The sequence below is a fragment of the Electrona antarctica genome (genome assembly GCF_951216825.1).
Source record: "Electrona antarctica genome assembly, chromosome: 9".
Lineage (NCBI taxonomy): Eukaryota > Metazoa > Chordata > Actinopteri > Myctophiformes > Myctophidae > Electrona > Electrona antarctica.
Genome location: NC_136790.1, coordinates 16,722,761 through 16,741,088, shown reverse-complemented (window position 1 = coordinate 16,741,088; position 18,328 = coordinate 16,722,761). Strand labels below are relative to the sequence as shown.

Genomic DNA, 18,328 nt, shown 5'->3' with positions numbered 1-18,328 from the left:
GTGCATCACTAGTACTTTTCAGTGTTCCAATGTAATTCCTTTTAGCCATTGAAAAATAGCAGATCTACAAACTCATAGCGTGCCACCGAGTGGCGCGCTATGAGCTTGTAGGTCTGCTATTTTTGAAAAATCGTGAAAATGTGCCGCAAATCTTTGAATATATATTCTTTCAGAGTGAACGTTTTAAACTCAAAATCTTTGCTTCTGGGGAGGTCCCTGGGGCTGCCTGGAACTACATATTTTCAGATGGGGGTCGGTGGCCAAATGCATATAATTTTTGCGGTCCTTGACATGAAATATTGAGCACCACTGACATAGAAACAGGTATTTCAGAAAACTGTCATGATTTAGAAGACATTTTTTTAAATTTCGTCAAAATGGGTTAATACTTTTAACCCATTTAGACCTGAGGACGATTCTACAAATGCATTCTACGCGCGCACGCGCGCACGCACGCACGCACGCACGCACGCACGCACGCACGCACGCACGCACGCACGCACGCACGCACGCACGCACGCACGCACGCACGCACGCACGCACGCACGCACGCACGCACGCACGCACGCACGCACGCACGCACGCACGCACGCACGCACGCACGCACGCACGCACGCACGCACGCACGCACGCACGCACGCACGCACGCACGCACGCACGCACGCACGCACGCACGCACGCACGCACGCACGCACGCACGCACGCACGCACGCACGCACGCACGCACGCACGCACGCACGCACGCACACACACACACACACACACACACACACACACACACACACACACACACACACACACACACACACACACACACACACACACACACACACACACACACACACACACACACACACACACACACACACACACACACACACACACACACACACACACACACACACACACACACACACACACACACACACACACACACACACTCTAACTCACATGGGATGATTTGCAGGACTCTGTTCTTCTTCATGTTAGCAGGCAGGTTGCCCGTTCTCATCTTGTCATTCTGGATCTTGATGGAGGTCAGTTTCTAGAAGGGAAGACACATGAAAGATGATCAACATTGTTGGGGGATTGAGATAAAATATGTTGTTGCTGAAGCTATGGCCAAGACACATACTGTACTGTACGTATTAACCTCGGATCCCAGGCTTGTTTTCTCACAAATAAAAGCCTGGAATGGAGGCTGGCTGGGCTCACTGACGGTGTGAGTGTAACGCCCGGGATTCAAACCCGGGTCTCCCACGTGGAAAGCATCTTAACCACTAGCCTAAAGGGGAATTCCCACCTTGTATTGGCCAGGGGATTGCCATTGGATGGCTGGCCATTGGATGGCTGGCCATTGGATGACTGGCCATTGGATGGCTGGCCATTGGATGACTGGCCATTGGATGACTGGCCATTGGATGACTATACAGAGGCACAACAGAAGCTCCACGTTGGCGGGCTCACCTTAAACTCTGTCTCCATGCCCCCACAGCTGGCTCCAGGCGACGGCGCGTACAGCTTAGCCAGATGGGACTCCAGAGAGGTCACCTCCAGCTCTGTGTCTCCATAAAGGTAGTGTTCTAACAACGCCTGGAAGATGAACACATACTGCATCTGTGGGAGATAGAAAGACAGACGGACAAGACAGGGAGTTTTACAGAGACAGACAGAAAGAGAAGAGAAGTGAGACAATTTGATAACTACATGTCCAATATTCGGTTAAGTGCCCACAGTGCTCTAACCTGACTCCGCCAGATGGGGCAGCAGAGAGTACACTGGGTTCCCCCCTCCTGCTCCCATCTGGGAACTCTCAGGCAGACTTGATGCTCCGGCCACAAACGGCCTGGCCAATCAGCGGCAGCTAGAGGCGGGATCAAAGCATACACAGTGCTGCCTTGATCCCGCCTCTAGCTGCCGCTGATTGGCCAGGAGGGGGGAACCCAGTGTACTCTCTGCTGCCCCATCTGGCGGAGTCAGGTTAACAGTGCTCAGCCCTACTCCATCATTTGACAGTGCACTGGGAAGCTAAACAGATGCTAGGTTCACCGTTAACCTGGTATCCTATAGTTTCACTGTACATATTATTATTTCTATAGTAGAATGTTAGACTGATGCTAGGTTCTTGGTTTACCTGGGATCCTATAGTTTCTTGAGGCACTACACCGTCTCTCTGCATTCAATGTATGTGATTACCTCGCTTATTGTAAGTCGCTCTGGATAAGAGTCTGCGAAATGCCACAATTGTGACTAGTTCCAGAAGTCTACTGTTTTGCGCGAGGCTTGGCCTGTTCGATACGCATGGCGTAGTGTCTGTGTGTTGGACGTACGTCGGTCTGGACCATCTGACACCGCTGGGCTCGGATCCGGGTGACGAAGCCGAAGACGTCCACCTTCCTCTCCGAGTTCATCATGTCCAACATGGCGTCGATGACGATGAAGGTCCCCGTCCGGCCCACGCCCGCGCTGACACACACAGAGCACACGACACAAGACAATGAGTTTAGACGGGTTTGTTTCACAGGCGTCTGTGCAGAGACCAGAAACGCATGTAACACAACTACACAGTACACACACACACACAACTAAAAAGACAACGCAAAGAGAGAGGCACCGTTTCCTAAAACAACGGATAAGAACCAGGCCAGCAATTTCTTCTTTTTAGGAGCAAGGCCCCTTGGCTTTTCGTCTCGTTTTGTTTTGAGGGCCCAATAAAGGCCAAATGTCAGGACAGCAAGGTCATCAAATAAAAACAATGATATTAAGTTATTAAATTAAATTAAGGATTAAGAAGTTACTGGGCTGGGTTAAAGATGGGGATGGGGACTCAGGAGGAGATAAGAGTTCAGAATCTCAACAAAAGGCCTAGTCTATGTCTAGTAAAAACCACATACATTCATTGACAGTAATTCTGGACTCTGTCTGCTCTGATGACCTTATGTCCTGTGACCGTTGACCCAACACAACAGCGCGTGCATGATTGATTAGTGCAAGTGAGTGTACGTTCTGTTCGTCACGTACGCAGTATCTCTAAGAAGTCACATAGACTGAGATGCCTTTGCACCCTATTTTTGAATTATCCTTTTTGTCGCCTTTTCTGCAATCTGTCAACTAGATCTAATCTACGCTCTTAGTTGTTAAGGGCCTAGTTCACCACAAACGGTTCACGTCCTGTTCTACAGAAGCAGGATGTAGTCAGTGAAGATTACAGGAATTAAAGAGACAGTTGGGGCATCATGGACAGGGCATCAAGGTCACTGTGGTCTAATGTGTTGAAGGGCAGAAGGCCAAACTGAGGGCCTCATTTTTATGATTTGTGAGTATATCCCCCTTTGTTTTATTTTTACGATTCCTATAAAAAAATATTTATTTTGGGCGGGAACCCCTTTTGGTGTTAGCATTATGTTATGCTTTAGCTATTGAAAAATAGCAGATCTACAAGCTCATAGCGCGCCACCGAGTGGCGCGCTACGAGCTTGTAGGTCTGCTATTTTTGAGGATGTAGAAGACATTTTTAGAATCTGATCTCAGGTCAAAATGGGTTAAACAATGAAAATTCTAATGAACTTAGTCAAACATTTAAATAAATTCTGAATTTCAAAGCGACATAAGCTCATAAAGCGCCGCATCACAATGCATTATGAGATTGTACTAGTGTACCAAAATCTCCTGGAGGGGGCGTCAACATATGTGTCACGTGGTAGCTTCCGCCATACTTGCTGGCTTGTCTGGTTTGTTTACATTGAGCGACCATCCGTATGCTTGTATACGTTCTTTTTCTAAACTGACCTCACAATGGTGCAGACTTGCTCAGTAAATAAGTGCCACAGCAGGTCGCGTCGAGGAAATGAGCCAGAAAACGGAATTAGATGTTCAGCTTTCCAGCATGGAGACAGCATCAAGGAACCCAGATTGACGAGTTTACAAAAAGACGTAGAATGACTTGGATCGGCGCACGGGCGCAGAGACATAACGTTCAACAAAGTATCTAAGCACAGCCGTGTTTGTTCACAACATTTTCCTTGTCCTTGTAATGTATTTGGGCCCGACGTTCTTTCTATCCATCCTGGTGTTTGTTCACTATCTATGTTATCGCCAAGAACGAGCTCAATATTTATAAAAACATACCACCGTCATTCTATTCTGAGTGATGCGGGCTAGAATTTAATGCCCACCAGGGGGCCGTCCCTAGCTTTTTAGACGCCGCCCCCCTCTTGGTGACGTACACGTTGTCACACGCTATACACTCGCTATTTTCACAATTTCTTTAAACAGGGTTTAATCCAAGGGGGCAGGCAGACTTTCCAACGTTGAAGCTCTCCTCCCTAGTGGTAGGAGGAGAGACTACAGGCGGACCCGTGGATTCATGACCGGGAAACCCCGTGCAGCTGGGCTTTAACATTGAGCGCTCGGTTGCACTTCCGCATTTGACCACCAAAATTTGGTGGTCAAATGCGGAAGTAGACGTTCTGAGACAGTACTTCCGGCAGTCTTCCGGGTGCTTCAAAACGCCACTGAGCAACTTCCACTGACATGAATAGCTGGGGGGGCGGAGCTTCGCGCCAGTTCAGTCTCTATTATATATATACTCTATGGTTTAATCAAGGGGGCAGGCAGGCTTTCCAACGTTGAAGCTCTCCTCCCTAGTGGTAGGAGGAGGGACTACAGGCGGACCCGTGGATTCATGACCGGGAAACCCCGTGCAGCTGGGCTTTAACATTGAGCGCTCGGTTGCACTTCCGCATTTGACCACCAAAATTTGGTGGTCAAATGCGGAAGTAGACGTTCTCAGACGGTACTTCCGGCAGTCTTCCGGGTGCTTCAAAACGCCACTGAGCAACTTCCACTGACATGAATAGCTGGGGGGGCGGAGCTTCGCGCCAGTTCAGTCTCTATTATATATATATACTCTATGGGTTTAATTTGTTAATTCATAATGATTTTTTGTTAAGTTTGGGTTATAGGGAAGACACCAAATGCATCTTTTGGGTCTGGCAAATTTTAGATAATTTTTTTCACACACCCATTATTATAATGTTCTTATTTTGATCACAAGACCAAATTACTGAATATCAAGTCTCCAGGTTTTCTGCAGAATAATGTAGACATTTATTTTTACTATGACACTATGGCATATTAGGAGTCCCACTAGTACTAGTGGTTGTCAAATGTTTTATTTGCAAGGATGCCCTTAACCCATTTTGGGCGGGTGGTGTTAGCATTATGTTATGCTTTAGCTATTGAAAAATAGCAGATCTACAAGCTCATGGCGCGCTACGAGCTTGTAGGTCTGCTATTATTGAAAAATCGAAGAACCACTGACATAGAAACATAGCTTTTTCAGAAAACTGTCAGGATGTAGAAGACATTTTTAGAATCTGATCATCTCAGATCAAAATGGGTTAACTCAGAGCATACATTTGGTTCCATGTACTTCCATACACTCTCAGAGTTACACTCCCATGTACTTCCATACACTCTCAGAGTTACACTCCCATGTACTTCCATACACTCTCAGAGTTACAGACCCGTTATGGCCATTCAGGGCTAGCTATAGCTCTGTAATCTGTATGTCTGTGGCAAAAATGGAAATTTGACAAAAATGTCCACCACAAGCCAGCATGCCGGTGACTCCTGGTCTGGAGGTGAAGAGGCTTAGGAACCTCCTGTACTAATGCATACCTGCAGTGGACCACGATGGCGCCTGCATACTGGGGGTTATACTAATGCAGCGGTTCTCAAAGTGGGGCCCGGGGACCCCCAGGGGTAATTGAGAAGAGTGTACAAATACAGTTGTACACTCTCAGAGTTAAATTAACATTGATTTTACAATATAAATTGGGGGTCCCAGAGATAGAAATGCCATTAAATGGGGGTCCGTAGACTAATGCATGTGAAACTGGGGGGGGGGTCCTTGAGGGGCTTGACGGGTTGAGAATCACTGCTAGAGATGTAAATCTTCTCTTATGGGGGTCCCTGGCATATCTTTTCAAATGGGGTTCCGCAGGCTAATTAGTGTCAATTTGGGGGTCCTTGACGTGAAAAAAGTTTGGGAACCTCCTGTACTAATGCATACCTGCAGTGGACCACGATGGCACCTGCATACGTAGGGTTGTAGGTCTTGACCTTCTTGAGGAACTTGAGCATGCCGATGGGGGTGAACGGTACCCCGAAGTCTGGCCAGCTGGTGAAGTGGAACTGGGTCACCAGCCGCTGGGGTTTCTTCCCAGAAACATCACCCACCTGCAGCGGAGAGGACGCAAGGAAGGACCACCACACGACCACAGTTAAGGGGCGAGTGTCCACAGAAAGCCTTTTATGGGCTTTTGAATAGGGTTGGGAATACTTTGGGATCCCACAATAAGGACTACTATCTGTAGCAAGTAGAACGCTAGACCTACTGCACATGTAAACAGAGCTGCTACTTTTAAACACATCTTAAATATGAGGTTTTTTGCATACTATTTAAATAGTATTGGGAAAAAATGCTGCTATTTGTCCCAAAGTGACTGCAAAAAAATCGCGGTTATATGTTTAAAAAAAGCTTTATAACCTCCTGTATAACATGTATATAACGACGGAATGTGTCCGTCTACGTTTACACAATCTCCAACTGTATATTATATACTTTCCCCATTTTCAACAGTTTTTTTAATTATATTTGACACTTTGAAACGTATGTTTCCTCATGCCAATAAAGCTCCTTTGAATTGAATTGGATCCAGAAACCGGAGGAACGGTCCATACAACATTGAGCAACCGTCACATTTTGGAACCTTTCCCGAACTGGGTTCATCACACCGTCAGAGCAGGTATGTGGAATTTACACCTGCTATACAATTGCAACACCGGTGGTTCTCAAAGTCTTTTTTATTTCATGGACCACCATAACTTTGAGCAAATGGAATGAATTAACTTGCGTATGGTGTACTAGTAGTAGTCCACTAAAACCCCTCTACTGGTACACAGATGTTATTATAGAGTGGTACCTGTTGGATGCAGAACTTGCGGATGGTGTAGTCCACTAAAACCATCATGTCTTCTACTGATACTCGAATGTTCCCGTAGGTCCAACAGCCCTGGTCCGGCCAGTACTGAGCACACTTACACTGACAAACAGAGAGAGACAGAAAGACCACCAGTTAGCACTAGTCCAGTGACACACAGAGACAGAAAGACCACCAGTTAGCACTAGTCCAGTGGTCCTCAACATGTTTCTGAAAATCTTGACAGCTTTTGTTCACAACGGTCTACCGGTGAAGTGGTCAGCTGGGTGGGTCAGTGATTCATTAATCGTGGAGCTCCAGCACATGGCTTTGATAAGTAGCAGATCTACAAGCTCTCAATATGTCATGCTGCAATGCCTTTTGGGCATGTAGAGCAGCTATTTTGATTAAACAAACTTTTCAATAATATTTTTCATGTTCGAATTTTGTACCATCGAACAAAGTTTGAATATGCAAACGTTTTGGGTCAGCCCTAAGGAATAAGGATGAGGCTAAGTTTCCCTTTACGACATGGACACAGTCTGTGTGAATGAAACATCTTGTACCATACAGACATTAATTTCACATTTGTTTTTAACTCTAAAGTCTAGCCATCTATATCATTATTACATAGGGAAGGTGGCGCTGCCACCCTGAGGCGAAGAAAGAACTTGCAACTTGAATTTGTATGAACGATTCATTCTTGTTCGCCGTTGCTGGCATACAATTTAGGAATGAAGCTGCGGGCCGTATAAAATTCGTTCTGCGGCTGTAATTGGCCTTGCTGTCCGGACTTTGTACACAGCTGTGTAATGTATACTATACAGTGTATACTTAGGACTGTGCGTCCTGATCTAATAATGTGACAACCGCATTTCTTGTGCACACAGAAGTACCTCCACTAATTCATTTTCCAATATGTGTTTCTCAACTTTCATTTTATAATGTCGGAGGCCGGGGCTCTGTTGGAGCAGAAAGCTTGCCACATTTTGAGTCATGTGTAGATAGAGTATGTTGCCAAGAGACCAGTAACTAAGTGCATGTACTCAAGTACTGTACTTAAAGGACCACTTCACCACTTTTCAACATCTCTTCATATAATTGGTCCTCACTAATGTTCATGATAAAACACCACCATTTGTTTCCTACTCAGTCTGTGTCTCATAGGAGGGCTTTGGGCAGTTCGGACACCCGTCCACCAGTGACAGCATTAGGCAGATTTGTTTTTAAACAAGATTTGTTTTAAAATATATTTAGATTTGTATTATCGTGAGAACGATGTCTTCAACTTTTGCATTGCAACTTTTCAGGAAAAGAAAGCCTGCCGTTTCTATTAGCTTGGATTTACCATCGATGATGTCACTGGTGGACGGGTTTCTGAACTGCCCACAGCCTTCCTATGAGACACAGACTGAGTAGAAAAAAATGGTGGTATTTTATCATGAACATTAGTTAGGACAAATTATAGAAAGAGAAGTTGAAAAGTGGTGAAGTGGTCCTTTAAGTATACAAATTTGATGTATTTTTTCACTCTACTTGAGTTACTCCACTACAATTATTTTAAAACTTTAGTTACCAGTTACTTTGTAGATTTGGATTATTATTACAAAACATACATTAACCACTTTGTCTCTATACATTTCGGCCATTGGAAAATAGCCGATCTACAAGCTTATTTTCTAAAGATTTTGATGCATTTGAAAACTTAAAATATGGGACATTCTGCACAATGAGTACTTTATAATGTTGGTACTTTAAAGCATGGGAGAAATGGACTGAATATAGAAACCAACAGAACGACACCGATGTTAACACCCTGACGGAGGTCTCCGTCCTATCAAATAGTAACGCTCGATGCTCAGGACGCGGCCCCGTCGCTAGTCGCGTCCTGAGTATTCAAGTAAATATTGAATACGGGACTTCTACTTGTAACAAGAGTATTTCTACATTTGCAGTATCGATACTTTTACTTAAGTAAACAATGTGAGTACTTTTTTCCCCAGCACTGCAGATGACTGACATCATAGGCAGGCCACGTGAAGTGAAGTCTGAGTTCCAACAATGGAACTCAGCCATGCCGTTCCCATGTGGGATCCCCGTGATCCACATGACTGGATCTTTGTGTTATTTCTGGATCCCTACCTCTTTCCTCTCCTTCAGATTTGTCACCATGACGATGGTGGCCGTGTTCTGCTCCCAGATCATTCTCCAGAAGTCATTCACCGTTTCCTCCTTTGGCCCTGAGACAGAGACGGGGAGAGAGAGACGGGGAGAGAGAGACAGGGAGAGAGAGACAGGGAGACAGAGACGGGGAGAGAGAGAGACAGGGAGAGAGAGACAGGGAGAGAAAGACAGGGAAAGAGAGACAGAGACAGGGAGACAGAGACAGGGAGAGAGAGACAGGGAGACAGACAGGGAGAGAGAGAGACGGGGAGAGAGAGACAGGGAGACAGAGACAGGGAGAGAGAGAGACAGGGAGAGAGAGACAGAGAGAGAGAGACAGAGAGAGAGAGAGACAGAGACAGGGATAGAGAGACAGGGAGACAGAGACGGGGAGAGAGAGACAGGGAGAGAGAGACGGGGAGAGAGAGACAGAGAGAGAGAGAGACAGGGAGAGAGAGACGGGGAGAGAGAGACAGGGAGAGAGAGACAGGGAGAGAGAGAGACAGGGAGAGAGAGACGGGGAGAGAGAGACAGAGAGAGAGAGAGACAGAGAGAGAGAGAGACGGGGAGAGAGAGACAGGGAGAGAGAGACAGGGAGAGAGAGAGACAGGGAGAGAGAGACGGGGAGAGAGAGACGGGGAGAGAGAGACAGAGAGAGAGAGAGACAGGGAGAGAGAGACAGGGAGAGAGAGACAGAGAGAGAGAGAGAGAGACGGGGAGAGAGAGACGGGGAGAGAGAGACGGGGAGAGAGAGACAGAGAGAGAGAGACAGGGAGAGAAAGACAGGGAAAGAGAGACAGAGACAGGGAGACAGAGACAGGGAGAGAGAGACAGGGAGAGAGAGACAGGGAGAGAGAGAGACAGGGAGAGAGAGACAGGGACAGAGAGACAGGGACAGAGAGACAGGGACAGAGAGACAGGGACAGAGAGACAGGGACAGAGAGACAGGGAGAGAGAGACAGAGACAGGGAGAGAGACACGGGGAGAGAGAGACAGGGAGAGAGACAGACAGGGACAGAGAGACAGGGAGAGAGAGGATGATCCAAAATATGAAATAGTTAGCCAGTAGTACCAATGACGGTCACAGAATAGTTTTCATATAGCGCTCTCTCATTATCATTATTATATATATTTCAGTTTACCTTGAGCTGCAATAAATTTATTCTTCTCTTGGTAGCCCTATACAAACAAACAAAGAAAGGTATATTCAGGCATTTAGAGACGGTTTAAATGTGGATTCAAACAGCTGAATGCCTGGGAGAAAACTAATAATCATCATAATCATCATACTAACATTTATAAAGGAGGCGTTGATAAAATCGGAGTCGGGGACGCCCTCCAAGGACGAGAGGTGCACCCTGGAGTGATCGTCTGAAAGGAAGATCGGAACAGACGGAGGGAGTAAGAGGAGGGTGACAGAAGTTGAAAAACGCAATGTTAAAATTACATTCAATTTATTAAAGCTTAAACCGAACGCTTTCCACACAGTACGGATGCTGGGGTTTAAGTGGCTAAGCGCTAAATCCTTCGATATATGGCAAATATCAAAAATAGCCCATCTACAAGCTCACCACACTAGAACAAGGCCTACTAGAACAACCATGTTGTTCAAATTATTATACTACATTTGGTGATTGCAGATGAAGGTTAGTTACCTCCAACGTGAGTCAATTATTTCTGTTCATTCCTATTATTTTCCCTAGACTCGGATGATAAGTTCAGAAAAGCTTGGAGAATACTTTTTCATTCATGTTTTTATACTGTTCTACTTGTGTACTACCGTATTTAACAAATATGCCAACCCACATCACTTCAAGTTCATGTCCTTTAGTGTCAAAGTGAGTTTAACATTGTTTAATGCGATCAGATAGGACTTTTCTGTTTGGATGCATGGGCTGTCAAGGCCAGAAAGTAGTTTTTTGCCACTCAGTAGGCATTCCTGCATAACTTCCGGGTTTGATGATGATGTCACGCGCATACCTTCTATACAGTGGGTATAGCAATGGATCTCACCCCAGCATCACATTTATTTTCTCGTGCAGTCAGTGTACCGCACATACAAATAACAATCACGCTCTCAACATTATCAATTTGGGGATCCTTGACATGAAAACGTTTGAGAACAACTGCTTTAAGAGGTCCGAATGAGTGCATAGGACCTGTGGGACCGACTGGTCAGTGTCACGCTGTCTGGGCAGTGAATGGGGACCTGTGTGACTGACTGGTCAGTGTCATGCTGTCTGGGCAGTGCATAGGACCTGTGTGACTGACTGGTCAGTGTCATGCTGTCTGGGCAGTGAATGGGGACCTGTGTGACTGACTGGTCAGTGTCATGCTGTCTGGGCAGTGAATGGGGACCTGTGGGACTGACTGGTCAGTGTCACGCTGTCTGGGCAGTGAATGGGGACCTGTGTGACTGACTGGTCAGTGTCACGCTGTCTGGGCAGTAAATAGGACCTGTGTGACTGACTGGTCACTGGTCAGTGTCACGCTGTCTGGGCAGTGCATGGGACCTGTGTGACTGACTGGTCAGTGTCACGCTGTCTGGGCAGTGAATGGGGACCTGTGTGACTGACTGGTCAGTGTCACGCTGTCTGGGCAGTGCATGGGACCTGTGTGACTGACTGGTCAGTGTCACGCTGTCTGGGCAGTGCATGGGACCTGTGTGACTGACTGACTGACTGAATGGCCACTCACATGGGAGGATGTTCACATATCTGTTCTTCTCCTTGTTCTCCTCCTTGGAGGCTGCGTCACAGGACGCCTGGATCGGGCACACTGGCAACGCCTGGACAGGACAGAACAGGACAGGACAGAACAATGCAAGGTACACTGTCTCAATTTGATTTGGTTCAATTTGATTTGTTTGTTTACGTGACAAATGTAACTGGGGTGACTGTGTCTGTGTGTCTGTGTGTGTGTGTGTGTGTGTGTGTGTGTGTCGTACGTTGAACTCCTCCCTGAAGAGCTTGTTGTCGTCGGCCATGCGGCGGTTCATCTCCTCCTCCAGCTTGTCGACAGGAAGGGGCGGGTACTTCCTGTTTGTGCTGGGCGAGCGGGCCAATAGCGGCACGGTCTGGAGTTCTGAGGCCCGGCGGCGGGCAGGAAGGGAGGGAGACAAGGAAAAGAGAGAGAGGAGGGAAGGAATGGGAGGGGACAGATAGTTACGAGATAGAACCATGGGAAGGGAGAGAGAGGGGGGGGGAGAGAGAGAGAGAGAGAGAGAGAGAGAGAGAGAGAGAGAGAGAGAGAGAGAGAGAGAGAGAGAGAGGCTTTAGCTATTGAAAAATAGCAGATCTACAAGCTCATAGCACGGCACCGAGTGCCAAGCTTGTAGATCTGCTATTTTTGAAAAATCGTGAAAATGTGTGCAAATCTTTTAATATATATTCTTTCACAGTAAACGTTTTTAACTCAAATATTTGCTTCTGGGGGGTCCCTGGAACAACATATTTTCAGATGGGGGTCTGCAGCCAAATACAGATAAGGTCCTTGACATGAAAAAGGTCCTTGACATGAAAAAGGTTGAGCACCACTGACATAAAAACCACAACGTTTTTCAGAAAATGATCATGATTTAGAAGACATAGAAGACAGGTCTAAACAGGTTAAACAAACAAAAACAAAAAGACGTGACTTGATCTAGTCTAGTAACTATATCTAGTAGTCTAGTAACTATATCATTGCATCAACAGATCACCTTGACAGTGTATGTATGCCAAGACTGTAGACGAGGCTATAACATGATTGGCCATTAGGTGGCAGTATAGCCCAACACTGCCTTCCCAACAGATGTATCTGTCTCTCTCTCTCTCTGCTGGTTAGGTAATCGTCATATCAAAGGCCCAGGCCAACAGTCAGCCACTACTAACATGTTATCAGTTATAGGAGAGGCAGATCAATCCACTACTAACATGTTATCAGTTATAGGAGAGGCAGATCAATCCACTACTAACATGTTATCAGTTATAGGAGAGGCAGATCAATCCACTACTAACATGTTATCAGTTATAGGAGAGGCAGATCAACCCCAGCTAATGTGAATCACACACAGTCCGGTGGAACAAGTCGTCTAAAACCATATTATATAACCTAGAGAGCAGTGGTTCCCAAAGTGGGGTCCTTGAGGGAGTTCCAGGGGGTCCCCAGCTAAATGATAGTTTGGAACCAAATGGGCCTGTAACTCTGAGAGTGTACAAATGGAACTAAATGGACCCTAAAGGGTCCATTTGTACACTCTCAAAAGTAAAATTAACATTGATTTTACAATATAAATTGGGGGTCCTAGAGGTAGAAATGCCATTAAATGGGGGTCCGTAGACTAATGCATGTCAAACTGGGGGTCCTTGAAATTAAACGGGTTGAGAATCACTGCAAGAGCCGTAAAAGCTTCTCTTATGGGGGTCCCTGGCATATCTTTTCAAATGGGGGTCCGTGGGATAATTAGTGTCAATGTCAAACTGGGAGTCCTTGAAATTAAACGGGTTGAGAATCACTGCAAGAGCCGTAAAAAGCTTCTCTCATGGGGGTCCTGGGCATATCTTTTCAAATGGGGGTCCGCGGGGCTAATTGGTGTCAATTTGGGGGTCCTTGACATGAAAAAGTTTGGGAACCACGGACCATAGAGTAAACAAAACGGGTGTGTAAGAGGAATAAGGCATAAGCCATATTTGCCCTCACACGACTTGATAACACCCTCCCCAGCATGTACGCACAAACACACATCATTACCTGTATCTTCTGATCTGCCATTAGTCAGTCTGAAGGAATTCGAATGGCTTCCCGCCTGCTTGTACTTCTTAAACCTGTCGATCAGAAAGCAAAAACCACAATGATGAATACATCTGCACTGGTTCACTCTCGCTCGCGCGGGCGCATGCACGCACCTCTCCTACGTGTACGTTTTTTTAAGCTTATATTATTGATATTATAGTAGGTAGACAGGAAGAGACAGGAAGAGACAGAGCGAGATGAGGAGTGACACGCATCAAAGGACGTCGGGATCGGGACTGGAACCTGAGACACGCTGCCGGGCTACACTGAGCCTAGGTGCCTCAGAAGTTTGAATTTGAATGAATAAAAAGGCAAACCTAGTTCCTGACCTGAGCATGTAGAGGATGATGATGATGAAGACGATGACGAGCAGCGAGGACAGGGCCACCATCACGGCGATGATGGGCATGTCGTCCGACGGCGTGTCTTCTTCTTGGTTCAGGAGACACGGGAAGATTAAAGAAAGACAGGTCAGCGTGATCATTTAAAACATGTTCAACTATTAACCTCTTCAGAGCCCGGCATACTTTGTTGTAGGAGGAATAACGAAAATAGCAGATCTACAACTGCTCACACAACGCATTGTCACATGCCGTGAGCTTGTAGATTCGCTATTTCCTAATGAATCCTGAAGTTATTTGAGCAATTTTTTTAAGATGTTCGCCCACAAAGACATCCCCCAAAATAGGGAGGGCAGGTCGAATGTGTGTTTCATTTAACTTTGAGAGTGAAAAGATTATTAATTAATTGTTTGCCTTCACTGAAAGCCCCTTTTCAGCTGATTTTGATGCATAACATTGTCTAAATTGTTTGGGATGTTTTCTGAATTAATCCCAGTTCACAACACTTCTGAGAGCCACAGTCCCACCGAGACCACGTTAAAGATGACCAAAAGGTCATCTCAACATGTTCATCAGGTGACCTGACCTCTACTTCTTGGTCCGACACTCGCCTCCAACTTTCCTTTCCAGCGCTTCAGCCAAAGAGCAACATAAAGGCTGTCTTGTGTTAATATTTCATGGGCGAGCTGAAGAGAAAGGCCTACATGCAGATGGAAGATAGAGGAGGAGGAGGAGGGGGTGGACTTGTACCTCTCACAGTGAGTGCGCAGATACATCACTGTTTAAATCTCAGGGTCAAACTTCTGTTTCCACAATAATTGGTTATACCCTACCCATAAAACACTGCTCTGTACTTTTGGGCTAATATTAGCAGTGCAGTCAATGTGAATTATTGAGAGAATTAAAAACAGTTAAACGCACCCATCTCTACGTCACAAAGCATGTAGGCCCACCATCAGTTGTTTTTTTTGGGGTCAATTATACATATTTCTGATCACTGGACACTAAGATGTGGATTATATGACCGTGTTTTGGCACACATGAATGAATAAACAATCAAGGTACAGACGGCGGTTTGATTTGGCATGCACTGCAAGAATCCGGAGTGTCAACATAATTCTGAGAGTGTAAAAATGTTACCCTTATTCAGGATCTTTCCACTGTAGGTTTAACATTACAAATTAGACTTCATGGAGCCCAGTGATCTATTCTAGGTGATGTGTACGGCAAGTTAAAATGGCTAAGCTATTTGTGTACCTATCTCTGCTGTGTTCATGAGCTACTGATTAAGTGTGGACAACTGGACATGCTACCATGCTTCATGGTGTAGCTACCTCACATGACATGATTCTGACATCAAGTGGTTCCCAAAGTGGGGTCCAGGGACCCCTAGGGGTCCTTGAGGGGGTTCCAGGGGGTCCCCAGCTAAATGATAGTTTGGAACCAAATGGACCCTTATTGGACTGTAACTCAGAGACTGTACAAGGGTCCATTTGGTTCCATTTGTACACTCTCCGAGTTAAATTAACATTGATTTTACAATATAAATTGGGGGTCCCAGAGATAGAAATGCACACTAATGCATGTCAAACTGGGTGTCCTTGAAATTAAAAGAGTTGAGAATCACCGCTAGAGCCGTAAGAATCTTCTCGTCCCTGGCATATCTTTTCAAATGTGGGTCTGTGGGCTAATTCGTGTCAATTTGAGGGTCCTTGACATGAAAAGGTTTGGGAACCACTGTTTTAGATGAACCATAAGGGTTTACTGTAAAAGATGATATTACTGACATTTCACAAGCCCACATCCCATCAGAAATGCAACTACTAATGTTTATGACGTTGATGAAATCAATGGTAAAGAGCGGTAAAATTGCACCGCGCGACGGTACAATCGACGAATTTAAGCACCATTTAGCATTTTTGTTATAGCCCATCTCCGGGCCTATTTCCAAAGAATGGATCATTTGACCACGCACTTCACATGTGCCTTCTTGGCGAAGCGGTTTGGAATGCTGCCCAGTTGAGTTATGTTGCATTTTCATGCATCATTCCTGGAGACCTTGCAGTGTTCTCAGACAGACAATGTGTACATTGAACAGAGCATCAGCACAACAGGCCGCGGGTATCATGTGAAACTGACGTGGCCGCGACTGCTCTGAGTCTAATGCCATGATGCAGAACAGCTCAGAGTCAGCCACACAACACCCATAGACACAGACAGAGGGAAAAGATGCAAGCATTACATAAGACTCATGTCTTATAAAATGAATGCATATTATAGTACATTACATAACTGCTATACATGCATTTCCCATTTGTTATGCTTTGTTGTAACCAATAGTACTTCTGTAGTCTCTTAATTCGTTAATCCTCTCAACTGCCCCCCGAGATCTTAGTGGTGGAAAAATGTCTTCAAATACTTTCAACCTGGCTTTACTAATTTGGTTAAAACATTAGACATTAGATTAGACCAATGGTTCCAAGGGTTCCAAATGGACCCTTTAGTTTATAGGTCTGTATATGGAACCAAATGGACCCAAATGGAGTAATGGACACCGATTTGGTTCCATTTGTGCACTCTCAGAGTTATGGGGGGGGTCCTTGAAATGGAAACGCTTGAGGACACTGGATTAGACTGTAGTAGTTGAAATTAAATCTTCCATGCATGAATGCACTCAAACTGAGATTTAAGGTCTTACCTGTGTCGTCCTCCTCATCTGTGAAAGACAAAACCAGCACATACAACACACACACACAAACAGGAAGAGCCTGGGTGAGTATCTATCCATTTAACCACTTTAGGCCAAGCTTCCCTATCTTGGCCATCTTATTATGGACCAAAATTTCAGTTGTAGAAATAAACAGCAAAGCACGCACATCCACTCACTAAAAAAACAGGTGCTGGGCTGAGGTCAGAATTTAAAAAAAGAATAAAGTCTACACACTGGGTTATGCTCCAAAGATTCAAAATATATTTGGGTCCTGTTCACCATTGGACGTATTGACCAAAATTTCAAATCAATTCCAATTAAAAGGAGCTACATTACATCACATTGCCAAAGCAAGTGTGAAACAAATAGTAAAAACTGTTGAAAAATGGGTAAAGTATACAGTTGGAGGGGGAACAGCATTGTGTAAACAGAGCACATGTCACATTGCATCGTTATACACATGTTAATATATACAGGGTATAATGCTTTTTTTACCAGCTCAGTGGCCTTGTGGTTAGAGTGTCCGCCCTGAGACTGGGAGGTCGGGGTTCAATCCCCGGCCGGGTCATACCTCAAGACTCTAAAAAATGGGACCCAGTGCCTCCCTGCTTGACACTCAGCATCAAGGGTTGGATTGGGGGTATAAGTCCCTGCGACATACTAGCGTCATGTCCAGGGGGTGTACTTGTACATCAAGCTGCCTCACGCTACAGAAACAGGAGATAGGCTCCTGCCCTATGGGCCTCATGGCTCGGCAAGGCTACTTATAATGCTTTTTGAAACAAATAGCACCAAACTTTTGGGACAAATGACAGCGATTTTTCTCTCAAAACTATTTAAATAGTACAATAAAAGCCTCAGATTTCAAATGTGTTTCATTGCATGCCATTCTCCAAAATGTTTGACAATAATTGTCAGTGTCATTGCAGACGCTCACCTGGCATGTGGTCTGGTGGGGGGGCCAGCGTGGTCTCTGTCCACCCGCCGTAGTCGGGGTCCGGGGTGGTCGTGTCCTCCTCGGGCTGCGTGGCGTCCGTCCCGTTCTCGCTCCCCCCGTCCGGGACCGCCGGCGTGGCGGGAGGAGGAGGGGGAGGGGCGGGCTGGGTGGGCGGGCGGTTGGCAGGGAGAATATAGTTAACTAAAACTAACAAGATAACTGAAACCAGTAAACTGCGATATAAAAACAAAAGCTTTAGGACAAATAAAACATGAGTATCTGAAACTTTGAGTGTTTACAAAACGAATACTAACTAAAATCATAGCAAACATTTTCCCTTATTTTAGTCTTTGTCAGAAAATCTACAAGCTCACAATGCGTAATTTGCGTATATATACTAAACTGAAATAGAAAGCAA

At 45.5% G+C, this 18,328-nt stretch overlaps 1 protein-coding gene across 5 annotated transcripts in view; it reads right to left on the bottom strand.

Annotated features, from left to right (window-relative positions):
- ptpra (protein tyrosine phosphatase receptor type A) overlaps positions 1-18,328 on the bottom strand; it is a 58,565-nt gene that overhangs the window by 17,404 nt on the left and 22,833 nt on the right. The window contains exons 5-20 of one of the 5 annotated variants that reach the window (XM_079510494.1): positions 17,911-18,073; positions 16,962-16,979; positions 14,252-14,354; positions 13,881-13,954; positions 12,097-12,233; positions 11,847-11,937; positions 10,444-10,520; positions 10,292-10,328; positions 9,129-9,226; positions 8,335-8,397; positions 6,990-7,109; positions 6,099-6,243; positions 5,683-5,704; positions 2,331-2,466; positions 1,468-1,617; positions 952-1,045 (exon numbers count right to left, since the gene is read on the bottom strand). In XM_079510494.1, coding sequence (XP_079366620.1) covers positions 952-1,045; positions 1,468-1,617; positions 2,331-2,466; positions 5,683-5,704; positions 6,099-6,243; positions 6,990-7,109; positions 8,335-8,397; positions 9,129-9,226; positions 10,292-10,328; positions 10,444-10,520; positions 11,847-11,937; positions 12,097-12,233; positions 13,881-13,954; positions 14,252-14,354; positions 16,962-16,979; positions 17,911-18,073 — 1,528 coding nt within the window. Of the gene's footprint in view, positions 1-951; positions 1,046-1,467; positions 1,618-2,330; positions 2,467-5,682; positions 5,705-6,076; positions 6,244-6,989; positions 7,110-8,334; positions 8,398-9,128; positions 9,227-10,291; positions 10,329-10,443; positions 10,521-11,846; positions 11,938-12,096; positions 12,234-13,880; positions 13,955-14,251; positions 14,355-16,961; positions 16,980-17,910; positions 18,074-18,328 lie in introns of all 5 variants that reach the window. The other 4 variants (XM_079510493.1, XM_079510497.1, XM_079510495.1 and 1 more) reach the window with 4 other exon arrangements.